Source organism: Phacochoerus africanus, chromosome 16 (genome assembly GCF_016906955.1).
Source record: "Phacochoerus africanus isolate WHEZ1 chromosome 16, ROS_Pafr_v1, whole genome shotgun sequence".
NCBI classification, from domain to species: domain Eukaryota; kingdom Metazoa; phylum Chordata; class Mammalia; order Artiodactyla; family Suidae; genus Phacochoerus; species Phacochoerus africanus.
Window position 1 is genome coordinate 6947022 of NC_062559.1, and position 23452 is coordinate 6970473.

Below are 23452 nucleotides of genomic sequence, written 5' to 3' on the forward strand. Positions count from 1 at the left end.
CCCGGCTGCAGCGTAGGTTGAAACTGCCGCTGGGATCTGATTCCTTAGAACTCCTTAGGCCACAGGGCAGGCATAAAAAAAAAAAGAAGAAAAAAAAAAATCTCATGAGTTATCATCCTTCAAGAAAACAAGAAATAAATGTGCCCACCCAACACTCCACGCATATGGTGGTGCTTACACTATTTGGAAGGACAAAGGTGGGTTCCCGGGGAGTTCTTGGAAAAGCTCCTAAATCTGCAAACAAATTCATAAGCATGCATTTATCCATACGCTAGGCATACTGTGTAATAAGACATGTATTCTTTTGCAGTTTTAGGTAGGCTTTCTTGAGGTCCATGATATTAAAATGGTAAAACCTGCAGGCTTATGGAATTGCTATTTGAAGGAAGACTGTTGAAAATGACCACATGGGACACAGGAGCAGGGGAAGCGGGACGGGGTAAAGGCGGTTGTCAACCCGCCAGCCCCTCAGCATCCCCACATCAACTGAGGCAAGACCTTCCTCCCTGGGTTCCACCCTTGTTTTCAGACTCTGACCGCTTCGAGCCTGGCCACTCAGACCACTGGATAATATGCCATTAGGCTCTCTTTCGGGGGCTTTCCGTCATGGTTTTCCCTCTGCACATCCAGCGTAGCACAAAACCCATGACCACCTACTTTCTGAAACTTTCCCCAGGCAACTGAAATCTCCTATAAACACACTCTCTTTGTAGCTGTCCAAATGTAGCAGTCATTTCTCCTCTACTGCGTACTGGGCCTTGCCTTCCAGATTCTTCAAAAATCCTTGGCCCTCTGGGAGTGCCTGTTGTGGCTCAGCGGAAACAAATCCCACTAGTATCCATGAGGATGCAGGTTCGTTCCCTGGCCTTGCTCAGTGGGTTAGGGATCCAGCCTTGCCATGAGCGGTGGTGTAGGTCACAGACGTGGCTCAGATCCCACATTGCTGTGGCTGTGGTGTAGGCTGGCAGCTGCAGCTCTGATTCGACCCCTAGCCTGGGAACTTCCATATGCTGCAGGTGCAGCCCTAAAAAGCAAAAATAAATAATAACATAACATAACATAACATAATAATAAAAATCCCCGGCCTCTTCCCCATAGCACTGGACAGGGCTCTTTCTCACTCTTCTGGATTTGTGAACAGGTTATACTTTTTCCCTCTTCTCTGCCCAACAGGAGCTAAGGTGGAATAAAGTCCTGGGTCTTAGGACCAAGCTCAGCTCCTTCTTGGCTTTTTCTCCTAGCTCAGTGGGAAAAATCGATAGCCCCTGAAGGCGGGGGCAGGAGTGGGGAGAAAGTCTCATGCTAGGAAAAAAGTCACAGAAGCAATACTCTTCATTGAGAGTGTGCACTGAAGCATCATCTCCCACCCTGGCCTCTCTTTCTTCAGAACGACAGTAACTTTGAGGGTCATGGAGAGAAAAGAATGCACACGAAAGTTAAGCGTGATCGCCCCAAAATAAGCTCCAAATGTCAGCTGTGTCATTAAAGCAAAGCTCATTCTTGGAGATGGGCGACGGCATCTGAACGCGGCCACCCCGCGTCACCCCTCTGCATTGCTGTGCTTCATCCTCAGAGGGACTTTTAGGACAACACTGTTTCTCCATTTTTATTTTTAATTGTTTTGCTTTTTAGGGCTGCACCCGTGGCACATAGAGGTTCCCATGCTAGGGGGCACATCAGAGCTACAGCTGTCGGCCTACACCACAGCCACAGCAACACGGGATCCGAGCCTACACCACAGCTCACGGCAACGCTGGATCCCAGACACACTGAGCCAGGCCAGGGATTGAACCTGTCTCCTCGTGGATACTATTTCCGCTGTGCCACAGTGGGAACTCCCCATTTCTCCCTTTTTAGAGAAGGGGGACTGAAGTTCAGTGAGGTTAGGTAGCTTAGCCAACGTCTCCAATACCTTAAAAGGCAGAGCCAGCATCTGCAACCTGTTTAATTCTAGAGTCCACGCGCTTAAGGTGACATCTCTTGATTTTTCTGTATAATTGAAGCCTCAGAACCTCATCTTCCTCTTTTGGAAAACAAAACAAAACACAACATGGGAGAATGACACCCTCTGGCCTGTGGGAAGATGGTCGCAAGCTCCACGCACAGCACAGGGAGGTGCTCTGGCAGTTGTAGCTGCTGGCAGTGTCTTGGCCTCAGACAGACACCTTCCCCTCTTTGCTCGGATATCCCATTTGCTTCATTTCTTCCTGTTTTCCTCTTCCCTGTGACAGGAAACAGGATGGGGAGGGCAGCAAAGGGCCACCCCCAGCTCAGGGAGTGGGGGGATAATTTTAGAAGAGAATCCCCTGGCAAAGGGAAGCAGAGCTGTGAAATTCAACCTGATACCCTTCTTCAAGGGCGGGGGTTGGAAGGACACAGAACCCAGCTCCGACGTGGTTCTCTAACTGCCAAACACACGGCCCCTCCAAAACGCCTTCCCACGCTGCTGCAGCAGGACACTGACGTGCGTCCCACTGTTCCAGCAGCCCACCCGCAGACGGGGTCCTCCCTCAACGTCCCCACCCAACTCCAGGTCACTTCTGAGGCCCCTTTGCTCTTTCTCAGCCAGTTCCCCTCCCTCTGCCTGGTGATGTTTCAGCTCAACTTTTTTTTCCTCTCCCTCCTCTGCATCTTTTTTTTCTGTCTTTTTAGGGCCGCACCTGTGGCATATGGAGGTTCCCAGGCTAGGGGTTTAATCGGAGCTGCAGCTGCCAACCTACACCACAGCCACAGCAACGCCGGATCTGAGCCACGTCTGCAACCTACACCACAGCTCAGGGCAATACCAGATCCTTAACCCACTGAGCGAGGCCAGGGATCAAACCTGCATCCTCATGGATCCTAGCTGGGTTCGTTAACCCCTGAGCCACGACGGAAACTCCTCCCTCCTCTGCATTTCTGACAACTTTCCCCAAGGCCCGGAGCTGCTTCCTCCTGCTGAGCTCCCACAGCCCACCTGCACGTGCACACTTGCCTCCCTAGGGTACAACTTACTTCATTTTATTTTCATTTAATAATGTCATTCTACTTATTTATTTTTTACAAAATATGTGGTCATAATATTTAGACTAATCTATAATTTGCTTTGTTCACTTAAAATTGCCTGACAGACATCTTTTCATGGTTTTAGCAAAGTTTTTACTATTTTTTAAAATGTATTTATTTTTGCTTTTTTTTTAGGGCCACATGTGCGGCATATGGAAGTTCTGACTAGGGGTCGAATCCAAGCTGTAGCTGCTGGCCTATGCCACAGCCACGGCAATGCAGGATTCGAGCTGCATCTGGGACCTACATGATGGGTCACAGCAATGCCAGATCCTTTCACCCACTGAATGAGGCCAGGGATTGAAGCCACATCTTCATGGATACTAGTTGGGTTCGTTACTGCTGAGCCACAATGGGAACTCCCAGTTTTTACTCTTTCAATTAAAATTTTTTTAAACTATAGTTTATAATGTTGTGTCAACTTCTACTGCACAGCAGAGCAACCCAGTCAGACACACACACACATTCCCTTTCTTATATCATCTTGCATCACGGCGTTCCCGTCGTGGTGCAGAGGAAACAAATCCATCTAGCAACCTTGAGGTGGCGGGTTCAATCCCTGGCCTCACTCAGTGGGTTAAGGATCCGGCGTTGCCGTGAGCTGTGGTGCAGGTCGCAGACGTGGCTTGGATCTGGCGTGGCTGTGGCTCTGGCGTAGGCTGGCAGCGACAGCTCTGATCAGACCCCTAGCCTGGGAACCTCCATATGAAAAGGGTGCAGCCCTAAAATAGACAAAAAAAAAAAAAAAAAGTTTTCCATCATGTTCTATCCCAAGAGATTGGATATAGTTCCCTGTGCTGTACAGCAGGACCTCATTGCTTATCCATTCAAAACATAATAGTTTGCTTCTACTATCCCCAAATTCTAGGGTACACTTTAGACCCACTGCTTCCCGAGAATCCCCAGCTTACACACAGCCTGCTACTGTGATCGCTTCCATACTGCCCGAGAATTCTCTTCTATCTATGCCCACCCTAGAAAACCTTATATCCAAATTGGACCATGTGAGAAGGAATTCTACGACCCACAGATCCTCCTCCTGTTCTAGCTCAATCTGTTTCTCCAGCCTCCATCCCATAATCGAATTCAGCCTCCATCCCATAATCTAATTCAAACCCAACACTGCTTGTCCCTGACCATGACAACTCCCAGGGCTAGCAGCAGACGCTGGGCAGCTGCCTGTGGCCTTGACAACGGAGATGGGCTCACTGCGGGCGTGAAGCTGGCCATGTGCGAAACAAGAAGGGGCGTGTCCAGCCTGTGAGGCCGTGAGGGAGGCTGTAGGAAGCTAAGGAAAGAAGCGGGCTTCGAAACATCAATCATCCGAGACACAGAGACAGCAGGCACACGCTGAGAATAAATACGAGCATTTATTTGGCACCCGATGGCGATACAAAATCCTGGCAGTGGGAGGTGGAAAGGTCCTATCACCCCGAGACTTCCGTATGACACCGCGCCGAGGGGCAGGGCTTGGCCGCGAGTTCCCGCACCGCCTGGCTCACAGAACAAGTTTTCACTGAGCGCCTGAACTACGAGAGGCCGAGCACTGGGCCCGGCACACGGGAGAGTGGGGGGAGCTGCCTCACACGTGACTTCTGTCTTCAGGAGCTAATAACACCAGTGGATAAAACCAAACGCGGGGAAACAGAGTACATATACTTCACTGTGTATTTTGGCAAAAGGGAAACTTTGCCAAAAAGTAGGATTCTAGCTAGGGTTGCTTCCTTCCTGCCTTCCACAAACATGTACTAAAGACCTACAATAAACTGAAGACCCTGTGCCAGGCACTGGGTACATAGCAGTGAACAAAAGAGACAAGCTTTCTGCCCTCATGGAGCTTACAGCTCAGCAAGGGGAACAGAAATGAGCAAGGGAAGCAGGCAAATGTATGATTTTAAGTTGTGTTAAGTGCAACGAGGAGATTAAACAGAGCACAGCAATAAGCCCTGGAGAAGATTATTTAGAGATAGACTGGCCTGGGAAGGCCTCCGCAAGAAGGTGGCATTTAAGCTCAGACTCAAAGATTTGAGACGCCACCTGAGCCAAGAGCCCTGAGGAACGGAGCATAGCAGACCCTCCAAGAGTGTGTGACAGTCTAGGGCAGGAAAGAGCTCAGAACGTCTGAGAAGCTGAGGATGCTGTTTGGCTGTGGCTTGCTGGGAAATCAGCACTTAGAGCCCCAAGGGGCAGGTGGGGACCCTGCAGGCCAAAGGAAGGAGTTTGGATTTTATTCCAGGTGCAACAAGAAACCAAAGGGTTCCCAGAAGGGGAGTAACAAGATCAGATTTATATTTAAAAACCCAAACCCAAACCTGTCCTATAGAGATCAGACTGAAGTGGGCAAGAACAAAACAGAAGGCCTTAGGGAGTTCTCGACGTGGCTCAGCAGAAACGAATATGACTAGTATCCAGGAGAATGCACGCTTGATTCCTGGCCTCACTCAGTGGGTTAAGGATCCGGTGTTGCCGTGAGCTGTGGCGTACGCCGCAGACACGGCTCAGATTCTGCACTGTTGTGGCTGTAGTGTAGGCTGGCAGCTGTAGCTCCTATTCGACCCCTAGCCTGGAAACTTCCATATGCTGCAGGTGTGGCCCTAAAAAAGCAAAACCAAAAACACACCAAAACCCCCCCAAAACAAACAAACCGAAAAAGAGAAGGCCTTAAAGAACAGGAAAGTTTCATACAAGCACAGATAAAGATGGCTTCCAGGGGTAAAGAGAGAGCACACAGCAGTACAGCAACGGCCTCTTTGAAATGCAGTCAATGGCAATGGGAAAACAGGCCACATAAAGTCACAAGGAGATTTAGTACTGAAGCAGAAAGAGGGTACAAGGTACATTACATCCTTGAGCAGCCAAATGACCCAATGAAGCAGTATTTTAGACAGATTTGGTGGCAGCAATAAACGGGATGAGATGCCATAAAGGTAGAGAAGCAGGAAGCAGGGAGATAACAACTAGATACTTTTATAGACAGGGATGTTCCTTAGGAAGAAAAACGAAGATAAGGAGACAGAGCCCAGGTATGAGCACACAGAGCTCTTAGCTGCCCCCTGCTGACTCTCTGCAAGGCTCGCTGCAGGAACAAAGCTCAGAGAAAGAACCAATGCGAAGATCTCTGAAACGTCCGTGGGCAAAGACGGACCAGTAACAGAGGCGAGGATCCAGACCCTGACCTCTGCGGAAAGGCTGGGGTCCATGAGCCCAGGGGAGCCGAGAGTGGAGGTGAGAAGAGTGTCCTTCCATACGGGTGACCTTCTGGAAATGAGGGTGAGGGCCGCACACACAGCAGCTGTGTGTGTCTAGTCCCGCTTGGCCTCGTGAAGGCAAATGAACAATGTCTACATTAAATCAGGACACCTTCCAAACTCCCGCTCTGGGGCCAACAGGGCTGGGATATGAAAACAAAGATGGGAGAGGACTCTGAGCCACTGCAGCTCATGTAATAAGAGCAATGATCAAACCGCTTCCTACAAAAGCCCTCGGGGCAGAAACTGCACACAAACACTGCGGACACCCACACACCCTCTCCCCATAAACACCATTTCTTAAAGCTCCTTTGCCAGGCTTCTCGGCGGCAACCAAACACTCCTGGCAAAGAGTCCAGCCAGAGCTGGCTCTGCAGGGAGAGTGCGTCGCTCAGGAAGGGCTGGCCTGCAGGCCCTTCTCAAAGGCGGCGAGTCTGGGAGACTCCCAGTCCCTGAGGGGGAGGAAGAGAAACCGTGCATCCTGCAGAGACGAGGCGGTCTCACGCCTCCCACGGCCCAGCGGCCTCCACGTGGCATCACGCGGGAGGCTGTCCCGGGAAGAGATAGAGGCGGCGGCACAGGGTGCTGCAGTACTCGGACATCTCCTTGCAGCGGTGGAACTCGGTGCCGGGCGCGTAGCCTTCACGCTCCTTGATGAGCGCGTTCACCTGGACAGGCCGAAACCAGAGGCCGTGGGCTGAGAGTTGGTGAGGCCGGCAGAAGAGGACCACGAACAGCAGCGCAAGGAGTTCCCGTTGTGGCGCAGTGGAAACGAGCCCAACTCGTATCCATGAGGATGTGGGTTCGAGCCCTGGCCTTGCTCCGTGGGTGAAGGGTCTGGTGTCGGCGTGAGCTGTGGTGTAGGTCGCAGACGAGGCTTGGATCTGGCATTGCTGTGGCTGTGGTGTAGGCCGGCGGCTGCGGCTCCAATCTGATCCCTAACCTGGGAACTTCCATATGCTGCGGGTGTGGCCCTAAAAAGCAAAAAAAACACAAACCAAACCAAAGCTCCCTCCAAAAAAACCAGTGCAGGGGATGAGGGAGGCAGAACACTTACCCTCACCAGCATGTCAGCCACGTGCATGTCGCAGGCCCGCTCGGAGAACACCTGGGTGAGGGCCTCGATGTACCAGGAGCCCCGCTTGGTGTTGCGCATGGCAGCGGTCCCTGCATGCAGGACAGCAGGGGGCGCGATGAGAGCCACAGGACACCCTCACGCTGGACGGCCCCAACTCGACCTCCATGGCACCTGTAGCACCCCCACTCCGAGGCCTGGGGACAGAGCGGGTGGCTCTTTCGGACCTCACAATACCTCTGAGGCAGGCGTAGCCGCAGATCATGTCTGAGCGAGTGGGCAGCCGCATCTTCAGCAGCTCCTCTTTGCCAGCGTCGCTCTCCTCACACTCGGGGGACCGAGCATGGTTCTTTCCATCTTGCTGGTCGACCCCGCGATCTGTTTCATCTGTAGAAAGACAGACAGAGTGGACAAAGGTGTCATCTCCTCCCATCTCTCTTGGGCCCACCAGGGGCAAGGCCAAGTTCCCTACGATCGTGACTGGGAAGAGCCATTTCCAGCTGTTGCCTCCAACCTATGGCTGATGAATTAAAACAAAACAAAACCATTACTTCCGTTCCTCTGCCAGCTTGCATCCACCAGGTAGAGGGCGCCCACGACAGGCCAGGCACTGTGCTCAAGAGTGTGCACAAATACGTGGTCTGAGCTTTGTCCATTCTGTGTAAGACAGGGAAAGTGCTCAATTAAATGCTCCTGGCAAACGGAATTAAAAGCCACCTGTGTCCATGATTCACTTGTTCAATTATCAATATACCTGGAAGTCAAAGTGCTTCTTACTGCAATTACAATAAAATATCGATACATTTCATTTTGTTATAAAAAAAGAAAAACAAGTTAATAAACCAACAATATGATTACATGTATGCTATATAAAAACTGCAACCTCAAATCTATGTATTAATGAACAAATTTATAAAACTTAGGCATGACAGCTGTTTAGAGGGTGGTTTTGGCATTTTTATTTTTTTTTGGCTGCACCTGTGGCCAGGGATCAAGCCTGAGCCACAGCAGTGACAATGCCAGATCTTTAACTCACTAAGCCATCAGGGAATTTCATAGTTTTTCCTTTCTTTCTCTCTTTTTTGGCTGCTCCTATGTCATAGGGAAGTTCCTGGGTGACAATGTGAAAAAGTTCCAGCAGTGACAATGCCTGATCCATAACCGGGTGAGCCACCAGGGATCTCCTGGTTTTGGCATTTTTAAATCACTTATCACTGGTTTTATTAGTTTCATAAGCCAAACTGCAGCAGGCGTGCAAGGTTTAAGAGACATTTAAAAGAGTAGAAATTTAAAATTGGGATATTTTGACTGTTTTCTGCTACACAATGGAAAGAGAACACCATTATTCAACAGATTCTCAACACACCCTAGCAGATGCCCAACCAAACCTCGACACAGGCCTTATCCACCCCCAGATGTATTCTTTTTCTGATGCTATTGTTTTTATTTTGGGGGTGGTTGGGGTGCTGCTGGTAGGAAAGAGAGACAGGGAGGACACACGGCTTGTCATGCCAAAGGCAGAAGGCTGTGTATGCCTTTTACACCAACTCCTGCTCCGTGTGATGTTCAAGAGAGCCTAAGAGGGACACGAAGCCCGCAGATCTGAGCAGGAGAAGGACCAAGATTCACTGAGCCAACAAAAATGTACTGAGCAACGGCCAGGTGCCAGGCAGTGCTTTTGTTTTAAGCCCTAGCAGCACAGTGAAGAAGCCCCAGCCCTCATGGAGCTCCCACTCCAGGCTGTGAGCCAGTCAGCTGGGGTGGGGCAGTCCTTTTGGCAGGCCTCAACTGTATTAACTGAATACAGCAGAAGACAGGTGAGCTCAAACTTTCAAAGGAAGAGCTGGCTACCAGTCATCCTTTAAAGGATTTAACTTTCTTTTTGGTCTTTTAGTGCCACACTTGTGGCCTATGGAAGTTCCCAGGCTAGGGGGTGAATCGCAGCTGCAGCGGCCGGCCTACACCACAGCCATGATCTATGCTGCCGTTTGCGGCAACGCCGGATCCTTAACCCACTGAGCAAGGACAGGGATCAAACCCCTGTCCTCACCGATACTAGTCAGGTTCTTAACCTGATGAGCCACAAAGGGAATTCCTGAAGCTTTTTAGAGAGAAAATTGAGACTATTCCAGAAGAGAGCATTTTTCCAGATCTAGTATCTGTATATAACTCTGAACAATGTAGGAAAAAATGATCACCAACATGTTTATTCCGCTTTCTTCTGCTAGTGATACTTCCTAAAGGAACGGGCCACGCGGAAGGCATCCCTCAAGAGAAAGGAGAGTCCTCTTTTGCCTTTGTGTCTCAGCTCCATTAATAAACAAATGTTATTGGTTCTTTCTTCACAATATCCCAATATCTGTTTTCTATATTCTTGCTATGCTTTTTAGGCAGATTGATTTCCACCCATTCATTCAATATTTATTAAGTGCGACTATCAAGCAGTGCTCTGGACCCGGGGATACAGCTGGTGAATAAAAGTTCCTGCCTACACCTAACTCTTTTCTTAGCACTGCTCCCTGCCATGGTAATCGCCCCGAAAAAAAACAAAAAAACTTCATCCCATTATTTCTTACTTATGCTCCCAAGAGCTCCGTACTATTATCTGTCAAAGTCCAAAATCTCAGCTGCGACTAAAGGATTATAACCAGCTCAAGGATCTCCTTCATGTGGAAAGCCCCATCTCACTACATCCTGCTATAGACACTCAGTGTTTAAATGAGATCTGGGTACGTTTCTGGCTCAGCATCCTTTTTTTGGGGGGTGGGGGAGATACCCTTTTAATCTTGGTGTGCTTGTCATACTGCACCCCCTTTTACCCCTGAAACGCTCCACCTGCTACTCCACATCTATGTCACACACACAAAAATTATTACCATGTTTAGGCAAAGTGACCTTTAAATCAAACTGTAAGCCCCTTAAAGGCAGGGACCATGTTATAACAGTTAGAGCTGGCATTTTCCAGGAGTTTACTATGAGCCAGGCACTGCGCTATGGAAGCCCTTCATATGTACCATTTCCCTCAGTTATCACAACCTCCTGGCCTTATGAAGACAGTCAGATGATTACCTACTTTTTCTTTTCGTCTTTTTGCCTTTTCTAGGCCTGCTCCTGCGGCATATGGAGGTTCCCAGGCTAGGGTCGAATCGGAGCTTTAGCCACCAGCCTTCGCCAGAGCCACAGCAAGGCTGGATCCGGGCCGCGTCTGTGACCTACACCACAGCTCACGGCAACACCGGATCATTAACCCACTGAGCGAGGCCAGGGATCGAACCCACAACCTCATGGTTCCTAGTCAGATTCGTTAACCACTGCGCCACGACGGGAACTCCTATCCACATTTTATACCGAGGAAACTAAGGTGGAGGCATAGCAAGTAATGTCTCTAACATGACCTAAGAAGTAAGTGCTGGAGGCAGATTCTGACTCCAGAGTTAGAGCTCTTGATTATTCCTGTTTTCCTCCCAGATGAGGACCAGGCCCGCCTGTCCTCTGAGCCTACACGGAGACCTGGCCCTTCAAGGGGCAAAAGAGACCGTGTGCAGGAAAGAAGAGGGATGGACACAGCTCACGGAAGAGCACGAGCCGAAGGCTGACGGGGAGCTTCTGCGCTGCCATCCTGCCTGACACGTGAGTGGCAGGGAAGAGAGGAAGCGGGGGTGCAGCGCAGGTGAGAAGAGAAGTAAGGGGAGAGAGTAGAAACGAGGAAGGCCGAGAAAGAAGAAGAGCCAGAGCAGCAAGTGAGAGAGCCAGGAAGCAGAGACAGAAAAGCCTTAACTGGAACAAGTGCCCCGAAAAAGCCACCTCAGGGTAAATATGCAGGAAAAAGGAAGCGTTCTCAGCAAAGAAGGCCAAGATGCCGAGAGCATCCTGAGGCCGGGCCATGGCGGTGCACAGAGAGCTGACCAACCTGAGAGCCACGGGCTGCCCAAGTCCCAGCACACCCCATGCATCGGGAGACACTTACAGAGCAAGAGAGGCGGTGGCAGCAGTGAACAGAAGGAGGTGCCCAAGGGATCCAATAGCACCTGAGAGGAGCAAACAGCAAAGTGAGAGCTGGTGGGAGGCTGCCCGGGAGCCACCACCCAGGTGCTGGTCAGCCAGGGCACTCACCTCCACGGCAGGCCTGGATGAAGAACATTTTCGGTTTGTTCTGCAGGCTTGGGCAGTTGGCATTGTCGAAGAGCTGAAACACCTCCTGCAGCTGCCGCAAAGAAGTAAGGAAGAAGGGAGGTTGGTGAGCGGGGCCTCCCGAGTCCTACACACACAACAGCAGCCATCACTGGCAGGACGGGCAGGCGGGAGGCGCCGCCACCCAGCTTGACAGCTGCCGCCCACAGGACTGCACATACCTGAAGCAGCTTGCCATCCACGCCGTACACGCCGCCCTCCACGCCATGGGAGAGGAGCGCCACTATGCAGGAGTCGGTGACACGGTGAGTGGGTAACTGGGCAAAATCCTGGAGTTTCTCTTGCATCTCCTAGAAAAAGACACCTTTTAGTGCTATTCACTCCGGCCGGCAGCAACAGAAGCTTTTCTTTGGAGCCTGAAACCCCAAGCTGTGAGAAGATAAACTGTGCCTTCTATATGCCTGTGGCCAAAGAAAGTTGACGACGCCCCAGAAAACTGCATGACTTCAGACCAAACTCTGAAGGTATTTTATAATTCACAGACTCACTGAGATATGTTAAGAGCTCCTACATTAAAAGAAATTACTGACGAAGCTAATGATGCACGCGCTAGTGGACTGCCACTCTCCACTCAACCAGCGCCTTCTTCAAAGCATGTGCCCTTGGAGTTCCCATCGTGGCTCAGTGGTTAACGAATCTGACTAGGAACCATGAGGTTGTGGGTTCGATCCCTGGCCTTGCTCAGTGGGTTAAGGATCCGGCGTTGCTATGAGCTGTAGTGTAGGTTGCAGACGCGGCTCGGATCCTGTGTTGCTGTGGCTCTGGTATAGGCCGGTGGCTACAGCTCCGATTCGACCCCTGGCCTGGGGAGCTCCACATGCTGCAGGTGTGGCCTGACAAAAGGCAAAAAAAAAAAAAAAGTATGGGCCCTGCGTGTCAATGGGACAAAGAGGACCATCAGGCGAACTGTGCATGCAGTAAGTAACACAGCTACAAGGAAACAGCTGCAAGAACTGCTCTGTGACAAGGGCTGACAGGTTCACGAGCAGAGAGCGGCAGTGCTTCTATGCTGTTTTCTGCCCGAGAATTTAAGTTCCTAGTGACAGGGACCGTGCCTGTAAAACCCACTTTGTCCATGGAGGAGCAGACTCTATGGACGATTCTCTCCATCGTCACTAGAGGATCCATGGGCTCATAAATTGAAACACATCATTTGGCCCCTCGAGGCTCCAATACCCGTTTTGTAAGAAGATAATGAAGCGTAAATCTAATGAACAGACTACAAAACAGACTCAAGGACATAGAGAACAGATTTGCGGTTGCCAAGGTGACTGGAGGTGGCGGGAGAGTGGGATGGACTGGGGTTTGGGGTTGGTAGATGCAAACCATTACATTTAGAATGGATAAGCTATGAGGTCCTCCCGTATACAGCACGAGGACTATATCCAGTCTCTTGGGAGAGAGCATCATGGAAGATAATATAAGAAAAAGAATATATATATATATGTATGTGTATGACTGGGTCACTATGCTGTATAGTAGAAATTGCCTCAACACTGGTAAATCAACCATACCCTAATAAAAAATAAATTTGATTAAAAAAAAAAAACAGCAGATCTCCAAGTTTGTGAAGATTAAATGAGATAATGCATAGAAAGCACTGTGTCCATCCGGCACAGGGTGCAGAGACCTGCCATTATAATGTGCCTGTCTAATGAAGGGCATCGATGCTATTTTTTCAAAGAAACCTTGAAGTCCAACTTAAAGAATCTTTTTAATCTTGCTCTAGACTGCCCTATATATAAATACACACATGCATACATGTGTGTATATATAGTCCTTTTAGGAACGCACTCGTGACACATGGAAGTTCCCAGGCTATGGGTCAAATCGGAGCTGCAGCGGCTGGCCTACACCACAGCCATAGCCAGGCCAGATCCAAGCTGCCTCTGCAACCTATACCACAGCTCACAGCAACACGGGATTCTTAACCCACTAAGCAAGGCCAGGGATCAAACCAAGTCCTCATGGATACTAGTCGGGTTCATTACCGCTGAGCCGTAACGGGAACTTCCAAGACTGCCACAGACAAATAACACTCTGCCTTAAGCATGTGGTCCATCCTATAGCGAGTTATACCATATCTAACGGTTTAACAGTATGATACCAACTGTTAAACCTGTGTCTCCCTCTGCACCTCAGGATATCTCAATCCTCTCTATCCGAGATGAACAGAGAGAAAACAAGTTCATTTTATTAGGAATTTGCATAAAATATAACGAAGAATATGCTATCTAGGCACAACAGTTAGAGTAGGCATAGACTGTACAGTTACCACATACAGCCTCCAATACATCGCACACCTGTATGGCACACACTGCACTGGCTCCCCAGCTGTGGTCCATCAGCATCACCTGGGACCTTGCAAAAATGGCAAAGTCTTGGGCCTCAGCAAACTGTGTTCTCACAAGCCCACTAGGTGATTCCGATGTGCTGAAGTTGGAGAACTATTTATCTATTTGCTTGGAAGACTTCTGTTTACAGATAATTGAGACTTAATAAAACAGACTGGAAAGTCTGCAACTTCACTGGGAATGGAGAAATCGGTCGTGTTCAAAGAGTATGCATATTTTCTGGGCAAACTGAAACCAAACATAATACTGGAGAACTTAAGGTAACAAAAGACACCCAAAATACATTCACTTTAAGAATATATAATCTCGGAGTTCCCATCGTGGTGCAGTGGCTAACGAATCCGACTAGGATAGGAACCATGAGGTTTCGGGTTTGATCCCTGGCCTTGCTTAGTGGGTTAAGGATCCAGCGTTGCCGTGACCTGTGGTGTAGGTCACAGACGTGGCTCGGATCCCGAGTTGCTGTGGCTCTGGTGTAGGCTGGTGGCTACAGCTCTAATTCGACCCCTAGCCTGAGAAACTTGAGACCCAAGAAAAGGCAAAAAAAAAGTATAATCTCAAGAGAATATATAAGTATGACTGATCCCCTGGAATTGACGATAATAGAATTTAACACGTAATAATTGAAGCTAATTTTGCTCCAAGAAAAGGAATAAAAATATAAGCTTGGCACCTACTCATGAGCATTTTGAATTTAGGTCAGATTATTAAGTCAGTAAACAGAAGACAACAAAGCCCAAAGTAAGAACACACAGACTTTGAATTTAATAAGCCTAAACCATTCAATAAATGGGGGTTAGTCACTGGAGGAATTTTCCAAGTAGTGCAGCTTAGAATAGGATTTGAGATCTATTTTTGATAAAATTATAGGACTTCTATCACTAGCAGGCCTCTGAACGCTTGCATGTGTTAAGGGAAAACAGGAGAAGAGAGTAACCTGCGAACCCCCTGAAATTACACCTGAAATTTTACAGGCAGCTGCACTTTCCAGAGATTCTCCATGTTCTTGGTTCTGTCTCTTTGCTTGCCACAATATTACATAGAAGACTTGAGCCTCTTGAGGTGGTCTCTCAGCAGGAAAGTGTTCTGCGCAGATGCCCAGTGTACCAAGCGGGGACACCCACTGTAACTGCCTGGTTTTCCCTGCGTCTGGGAGTTTGGCCACTGTCACAGACTGATTCTGCCACGTCTTCTAAGGACCGGGACACATGGAGGGCTGATCTGAAGCCTTTCGTTCTTTCTCAAAGATCATCCTCACTCATTAAAGTCTTTTTCCTACACAAGTAATACCCGAATTTACATCTTGGGTTCTGACTTCCTCTGAGGCCCTCACTTCCTAGCTTTTCCCAGCTTCTTCCATAGGTAGTCATTCAATCACTTACAGTACAATCCTGCCATTATACTATTTTCCACCTATCTTCTTTTTTAGTACTATTTTCAGTAACTGTTTATTTTTATTGAAGTGTAGTTGGTTCACCATGCTGTGTTAAGCACAGGTGTACAGCACAGTGATTCAGTTTTTAACACATGTATAAGCACATATTCTTTTATATTAGTGTATATACACACATACACACTTTTCACATTATTTTCCATTAAAGGTTATTACAAGATATTGAATATAGTTCCCTGTGCTATACAGTAAGTCCTCGCTGCTTACCTATTTTATATCTAGTAGGATGTATCTGTTAATCCCAAACCCCACCCCCCGCCATCCTCCGCTGCCCCTTTGTTAAGTACAAGTTTGTTTTCTATGTCTGTGAATCTACTTGTCCTTTTTTTTTTTTTTTTCTGGCTGTGCCAGCAGCTTGTGGAAATTCCTGGGCCAAGGACTGAACCTGTACCACAACAGGGATCCCAGCTGTTGTAATGACCATGCTGGATCCTTAACCCACCTGCATAAGAGAACTTCTATTTCTAAGGTTTTTTAATTAAGCTCATTTGTAGCTTTTTTTTTAAGATTCCACATATAAATGATATCATAAGATGTTTGTCTTTCTCTGTCTGACTTCACTTCGTATAACCTCTAGGTCCATCCATGTTGCTGCTAAAGGCATTATTTCACTCTTTTATGGCTGAACAGTTCTCCGTGTATATTCAGATCTCTGTCCATTCATCTACTGATGGACACTTACCCCCTTCCAAGTCTTGGCTCTTATAAATAGTGCCACTCTGAATGGTGGGGTGCATACATCTTTCCGAATGATGGTTTTCTCTGGATATACCACACTCGTTTCCTTTTCGTCCACTGGCCGATCCAGGCCCCCGTGCCATGTCACACTGGCATGATAAAATTAACTCCAAACTGGATGCCCTGCCACTGGTCTCTACTCGGTTCTTGACAATACTGTCACACAAGTCTTCCTGAAGCATCACTGCGAATGCATCACCTTTCTGTTCCAAAACTACTTATGAAGTCCTCATGTCAAAACGAGGAGGTCCAATTCCCCTGGGAAGACATTCAAGGGCTGGGGACTCTGTCCCCGTTAACGTCCATCTCATTTTTGGCACTCCTTTGCCCCAGACATCGGTTTACCCCCAAGAGCGTTTCTAATCTACATGCTGTTCCCCTTGTGCTGGACCCACCGAGGGCGGCTTCAGCCTCACATTCCCCACTTACCCTTCTGACCGTATCTACCCAAGCGGTTGCTTCCTTCCCTTACCGACTGTGGAAGACACTGTCCCTCATCTCACGTGGTCCTCAGGAACATGAGGGGATGTGCTTCTTTTTTTTTTGCTGATGCCAAGACTCCCTCGACCACCTGAGGTCCCCCAAACTCATGGTCCACATTTAGAAAAAATCTCTGCTGGCTAACACAGTTCTCCCTCTGTTAGAAGGTGCTCAGAATTGAACTCTACTGCAGTTCAAGTTACAGGAACAGCGTAACCAGAGAATGAGAACCTAACAGGTCCTTGGAGCTGCATCAGGTTTAGGGTAAGTGGGAATGAGATTTATCAAGTAGGCTCAGAGGCCCATCAAATCTACTGAATGTCTCTGAAAATCAGCAGCACGTAGCTGACTGGGTGACTAAGGAAGTATCTTTAACTATCAAGCACATAAATTCCCCTATCAACCGCACAAAATCTGGGAAACCACCACATAACATTCTTACTGAAAAGAATGACTAGACCAAAACTTCTAAAGAACTGTAAATAGCAATCATTTTGTTCAGTGACCTTCTAACAGGACTCCCTCTGCGGGCATTGCAGCCGTTCCACCTTACTCCCTCATGCCCAGCACAACTCTCAGGAAAGCACATAGCCTACATGAATACTTGACAACGAAAAAGGTTGTTCCAGCCATGGTGGGTGTAGCCCTTTCCGTGGACTATGACTAGGAGGCTGGCAACAGCACGGTAAAGGCAGCATTCAGGTACCTACCAGTGAAATCGGCCTTCGCAAAAGTTTAGCAAATACATATTTACTCTCACAAAAGACAGCTGAGAAATAACAATGCAGAAGACAAAGAGAGACTCCCCCCCCACACACACTTCAACAGATCAAAGAGCATCTCACAGACACCTTCGTTTCACCACGGACATTCCCGACGGCAAGCCCAGGAGAAAGTACTATTGTTCTGGAATCAAAATAAAGAATTAGAGGAGTTCCCGTTGTGGCTCAGTGGTTAATGAACCCCACTAGCATCCATGAGGACGCGGGTTCGATCCCTGGCCTCGCTCAGTGGGTTAAGGATCCGGCGTTGCCGTGAGCTGTGGTGTAGGTCCAAGAGGCAGCTCGGATCCCGAGTTGCTGCGGCTCTGGCGTAGGCCGGCGGCTACAGCTCCGAATGGACCCCTAGCCTCGGAACCTCCGTATGCCAGGATGCAGCCCTAAAAAAAGACAAAAAAAAATACAGAATTAGTGTGAATCTTACCAATGGACTATTTTTGGATTTCAAAACAAATACCTAAAGGTAACAAAGTCAGTGGTACAGCTGGTAACTGAGGTTAACAGGAACTAACCCATGATGAAAATGCCTATGACCTGTGGTCACCTCCCCTAAGATCTGTCTTGTGGCTACACCAGTGACAAGTGTTAAGTAAGGTTAACCCATGAAACTCCCACCATAAAACAGTAAAGACAATTCCAGCAAACTTTCATTTGCAAGGATCTGATCTGCCAAAGTCACCCTGAGAACAAGAACTAGACTTCTAAGTAGCAATTACCAGAAGTAAATGTTCTGTGCAGTCCCGGCGCATGAAGACCTTTTCTCTTGTCTTTTTTGTTTTTAGGGCCGCACCCATGGCCTACGGAGGTTCCCAGGCTAGGGGGTGAATCGGGGCTGGAGCTGCCACGTACGCTGCAGCCACAGCCACGTCAGATCCGAACTTCATCTGTGACCTACACCACACCTCACGGCCACACCGGATCCTTCACCCACTGAGTAGGGCCAGGGATCAAACCTGCATCTTCATGGATCCTAGTCGGGTTCATTACCACTGAGCCACAGCTGGAACTCCTGAACACCTTTTCTGAGTTGGTCAGGTGCATGTCAGTGTCCCCAGCTCTGAGCGACTGGGAATCAAGTTGCCGAGCTGGCAGAGGTGAGCACCTGACCCTGGACCATCCTGACTCAGGGAGCACAGCCACCCTGCGAGGGCAACACCGAAGCCACTGGCTGCGCCTAATCCTTCCTTCCCTTTTTTAACTTCATACTAGATGGCAAGGTGAGAGGCAGGCCGTACCAAGTGCAAGGCAAGAAGAGAAAATAAGGCCAGCAAGGCCAAGCCCAGCAGGCAGGGGAGTGCCGATGTCTCTGGCCCCCAAGAGCCGCCCAGCTCTCCAGTGAGCACACGTCCACATGTCCTGCCTCAGGTACCTGCGCAGTCTGGTCAAGCAGGACGTGAACTTGGTAGCCCAAGAGCTTGAAGAGGGCCACCAGAGTGCTGTGGTCCACATCGCCTCCAGAGCGGAATTCCAGGTCCTTCTCGCCAGTGAAGTGCACGTTGCTCAGCACCAGCGCCAGCCCGCGGGGCCGAGACTGCAACCTATAGGCCTGGGGAGGGGAGGCCGATTAGACCGCAAGCTTCCTGAGCCCAGAAACGCCACCTCCCCAACACGCGGGACACTTCAGGAAAAACGAGGACACAGCATTCTCCTACTCAACCCCACCAGGTCAAAACAATAAATGCCCACTGAAGACATTCAGGCAGCAATGGTGTTCTGACTCACACCGCGGGAAGCAAACGGCCACACAAACTAAGTTCAGACGCCCAGGAAGGGATCTCACGTCCCAGCGCTCTTCCTCCTGCCACGTCCCAAGACTCACCAGCTGGTAGTGTGTCTGATAGAACTCAGGAGTGCAGGGCTTCACCTGGAGGCAGGGAGGACCGTCTCCGCCGTCTAGGGAGCCTTCCGCCACATCTGCAGCAAAGAAGCCGAAACACTCACACGCAACCTATACACCGAGCGGAGGACTTCACTCGAAATAATCGCTGGCCCTGCTCACTCCGAGGCTGTACGATCTACGAGGGCAAAGGCCCTGCTTACTCGTGCTCATCTCTGGATGCTCCATGCCTTGCTTGCGAGTAGCAATTGGTGCTCACCCCACTGAGTGACTGAATGGGGCGTCTGACAAAAGCCTTTTTCTAATCACTAGACTATTCGATCAGCAGGCAAGACGCTCAGACGTCGTCTTGCCTCGCTGTGAGATAACTCAGCTCTCTAGAGGAGACAGGCTAACAACGTGCAAGAGTTTCCTACCTGTGCACGTTGCCAATTATCATTAAAAAATCATCCGTGACGGTAGGAAAATAGGCCCCGTCAATACCCCATCTAAACCTCCCGCTGGTCCCTGACAAATTCACTGAGAGAACTGTTCCCAACATGCATGACAAGAGGTACTCCCCTGGGGCAAAGTCAGATACCAGCCAAAAAACACAAAGTCGACCCGGGGGATCAATTCGGTGCCAGTGATTCTCACCTGCAGAGAGGCGGGGCTGCTTGTGGGGGGGACAGGACTCACGCACCGGGAAAGGGAGGCTCAAGTTGTAGTCGCAGCTCAGCTGTAAGAAATTAGGACCCACCACGCCGGGCCTCAGGGAGCTGGTCCAGCCCCCGTCAAACAGAAACCTAACCCCGCCCCCCAGCCCTGGCTCAAAAGTGCCCCCTGCCCCCCACCTGCTGCCCCAGCCACCCTTCCCAACACAGCCCATGTCTCACCACGTGCCTAGGACTCCACACTGGTGGGTGCACATGCTGAAGACCAGACAGGGTTTCCAGCAACAGCTCCTCCAGGTGACCCTGCTTGGTCTCCCTCAAGGCCACACAGAAGGCGTCAAAAGCCTGCGGGCCCCTCTTGGGCAGCAGGTTCAGAAGTTCCACATTCTGGCTGAAACTGCCCACCTTGGCCTATGGTACAAAAATAAAAAATGAAATCACACTGACTTATCTAGCAGGATATATATACATTTTTTTGCCTTTTTTTAGGGCCACAGTGGCAGCATGTGGAGGTTCCCAGGCTAGGGGTCGAATCGGAGCTACAGCTGCCAGCCTACGCCACAGCCACAGCCACGCCAGATCTGAGCTATGTCTTAGACCTACACCACAGCTCACGGCAACACCGGATCCTTGACCCACTGAGCAAGGCCAGGGATCGAACCCGCATCCTCATGAATACTAGCTGGATTCGTTTCTGCTGCGCCTCAATGGGAACTCCTCTAGCAGGCATCCTATCTCTCCAGATAGACTTCCTGATAATGCCATCATCCATCTCAGAGGTTCCTTTTATGGGGAAAATATGAACGTGTGACGTCCTTCCCATGATTTTTGAGTTGTATGTCCATTTCAGTGCTCTAGGGTAGAAGCGTAACTTCACTTCCTCAGTAAGGCACATCTTCTTCGCACTTTCTCACGCTCCGGTCCTATGCCTACAACTGATGTAGGTACACGTGGCTTTTCTCTTTTGCTCTCCGGTACCTGAATGTGCTCCCTCATTTCCAAGGTGATAATGTCCTTCTCCAGGAGGTGTTCTAACAGTTCGCTCAGCAGCAGCTGTTTGGCCAGGACCACTCGGTTCTTTTTTAGAGCTTCCTGATGGTCAGGATGCATGCCACACACCCCCAACATCCTGTGGACAAAGAGGAGACAGAACGACTCTCAAGTACAGGATTTGGTACAGAAATGAGGGTGGGGGGGCAAGAAGTGTGGATAGGAAAAAAACATAAAGAACAAGACTTATAATAACCAAGATCGGATATGTTTTATTGAAGCTGGTTAAAAATCAAAGAAATATTAAGCAGGGAGTTCCCGTCTGGCTCAGCAGTAACAAAACCGACCGGGATCCATGAGGACACGGGTTCGATCCCTGGCCTCACTTAGTGGGTTAAGGATCCAGGGTTGCCGTGAGCTGTGGTGTAGGCTGCAGATGCAGCTCCGATTAGACCCCTGGCCTGGGAACTTCCATATGCCATGGGTACGGCCCTAGAAAAGACAACAAAAGAAAAAAGTAAACTGTAAGTTCCAGTGACAAAATGACGTTAGAAATGACCAGAATCTGGAGTTCCCGTCGTGGCTCAGTGGTTAACGAATCCGACTAGGAACCATGAGGTTGCGGGTTCGATCCCTGGCCTTGTTCAGTGGGTTAAGGATCTGACGTTGCCATGAGCTGTGGTGTAGGTTGCAGACATGGCTCAGATCCTGCGTGGCTGTGGCTGTGGTGTAGGCCAGTGGCTACAGCTCCGATTCGACCCCTAGCCTGGGAACCTCTGCGGGAGCAGCCCAAGAAATGGCAAAAAGAAATGACCAGAATCCAGAAAGAACTAAGTAAAAAGTCTGACAGTCATGTCTGAAACTGCATTTTAATTTCACGTTCTCCGTTCTATTGTAATACTCGTTTACGCCAAACCTTCAGTAAAAACCTGCTACAACAACACACTCTAAAGATATCAAAAACCTCACTTATGAATCACCTTAGGCGTTCCCATCGTGGCTCAGCAGTAATGAACCCGACAAGTATCCAAGAGGACATGGGTTCGATCCCTGGCCTCACTCAGTGGCACAGGAGCTGGCATTGTGTACAGGCTGCAGAGGAGGCTTGGATCCCATGTTGCTGTGGCTGTGCACTGGCCTGCAGTTGCAGCTCTGATGTGACCCCAAGCCTAGGAATTTCCATATCCCGTGTGTGTGGCCCTCAAAAGACAAAAAAAAAAATCACCTTAGAACACACGAAAGCAGTAACAATGAGACAAGTGTGAACTCTGGTTAAAAATAAGTGTTGAAAGGTCAACTGTAAGATGACATCACAACTGGATACTAGGTCTTTCCTCAGGATACAGACAATGCAGGGTAAGTTTCCTCAGTTTTTCCTCCCTAAAGTCTCAGGAGCATTTTCTCCTTACAACTTTCTCCTCCCCCAGTTGCCAGGACACCACTGTCTTCAGTTCCCCTCTCTGCCTTCTAGGTCATTTCCTTCACAGGACCTCTGGCCTGCCCTCACATGCTGCTCTTCCTCTAGGAGCGCCCCTCAAAAAGCCTCTCCCTAGTCAATCTCATCCATACTCACCATTCACGCACTGACTCTCAGTTCTTAACTCTAAATTCTCCACTTAAACTTCCAATCAGTAACCCATGAGATTTAATCTTTAGTATTATCCATTCTCCACACACCTTCACCTTCCTGTATTGCACGTTCTGGGGAGAGTCTCAAATGTGGACGTTCCACAAATAACCACAATTACCTAGAACTTTAGGACTGATCTGGAAAGGGAGGAGGTGGTGCAGAATCACAGGGGAGATTCTTGAGTCTTGATTCTGTGTCCTTCTGCAGGCTCTGCACCCAAAGTCCTCAATCAACTTGGGTCTGAACCAGGAAGCATTAAAATATGTTATCCTGGAAGATGTGTGTCATGAAATGATAAAACTAGAGCACTGGCGGAGACACACTTGGAGCCTCGGGCACCTCCCGGTCTCAAAGCACTCAAACTCCAAAAGCTGTGCTGAATGCCCTGCACATCAGGCCATTACAGTCAACACAATACGGGTCATGATATATTCCATCCCAAATAAATGCACATCAGGCAGGATTCCGAGGTCTGCAGGTTTAAGTCTAGTTCCTCATAATGGAGTTGAAAACCTCATAAGAGGAAAGAAAGATTGACGGAGCTTTAAGAGAAGCCACGATCTGGCAGGAATGGAAAGATCTTACCTTGTTCAGACGCCCGGGTAGAAGAAAAAGAGGGTCAAGGCCAGAAGACCCACCCGCCCGCGCGCCCCCGGGGGCCCTGCCCCGCCTCCCACCCTAGGCAGGAAGAGCGGACGCCGCAGTTTCCAGGGGTTTAGATCGGGGGGGCGCCAGGGCCACACGCCAGAGGCCCGAGCTCCCGTCCCTGGGTCCAACCAACGACCCCTGGGATCCTCCCTCACTCACCTGCGACCCCGATCAGCGACCATCAGCCCCTTCTGCTGGAGGGCAGGTCCGGAGGCTGCGCTCGGCGCCGCCATTCCCCGTTTTTCCCGCGCACCGTCCACGACCCAAACAAACCGCGAGCCTTCGCGTCCTCCGCATCCCTCCCCCGTCCGCCCGCGCGCTAGGCGCCTGC

At 49.5% G+C, this 23452-nt stretch overlaps 1 protein-coding gene across 3 annotated transcripts; it reads right to left on the reverse strand.

Moving 5' to 3' along the window:
• Nucleotides 1-23452, reverse strand: CASP2 (caspase 2). Of its 3 annotated transcripts, none has more exons than XM_047763304.1 (11): nt 23281-23450; nt 20832-20982; nt 20076-20264; nt 19837-19918; nt 19183-19277; nt 18733-18909; nt 11721-11849; nt 11482-11572; nt 7606-7755; nt 7351-7460; nt 1-53 (listed from the first exon to the last, which is right to left on the reverse strand). In XM_047763304.1, exons 1-11 carry the CDS (start codon nt 23352-23354, stop codon nt 45-47), a joined length of 1257 nt encoding a protein of 418 aa, XP_047619260.1. In that variant the 5' UTR covers nt 23355-23450; the 3' UTR covers nt 1-44. The 3 variants fall into 3 exon arrangements, with proteins under 3 accessions (XP_047619260.1, XP_047619259.1, XP_047619261.1); XM_047763303.1 differs by lacking the exon at nt 1-53 and adding an exon at nt 4397-6961; XM_047763305.1 differs by lacking the exons at nt 1-53; nt 7351-7460 and adding an exon at nt 11336-11396 and having other exon boundaries at nt 7704-7755; nt 23281-23452.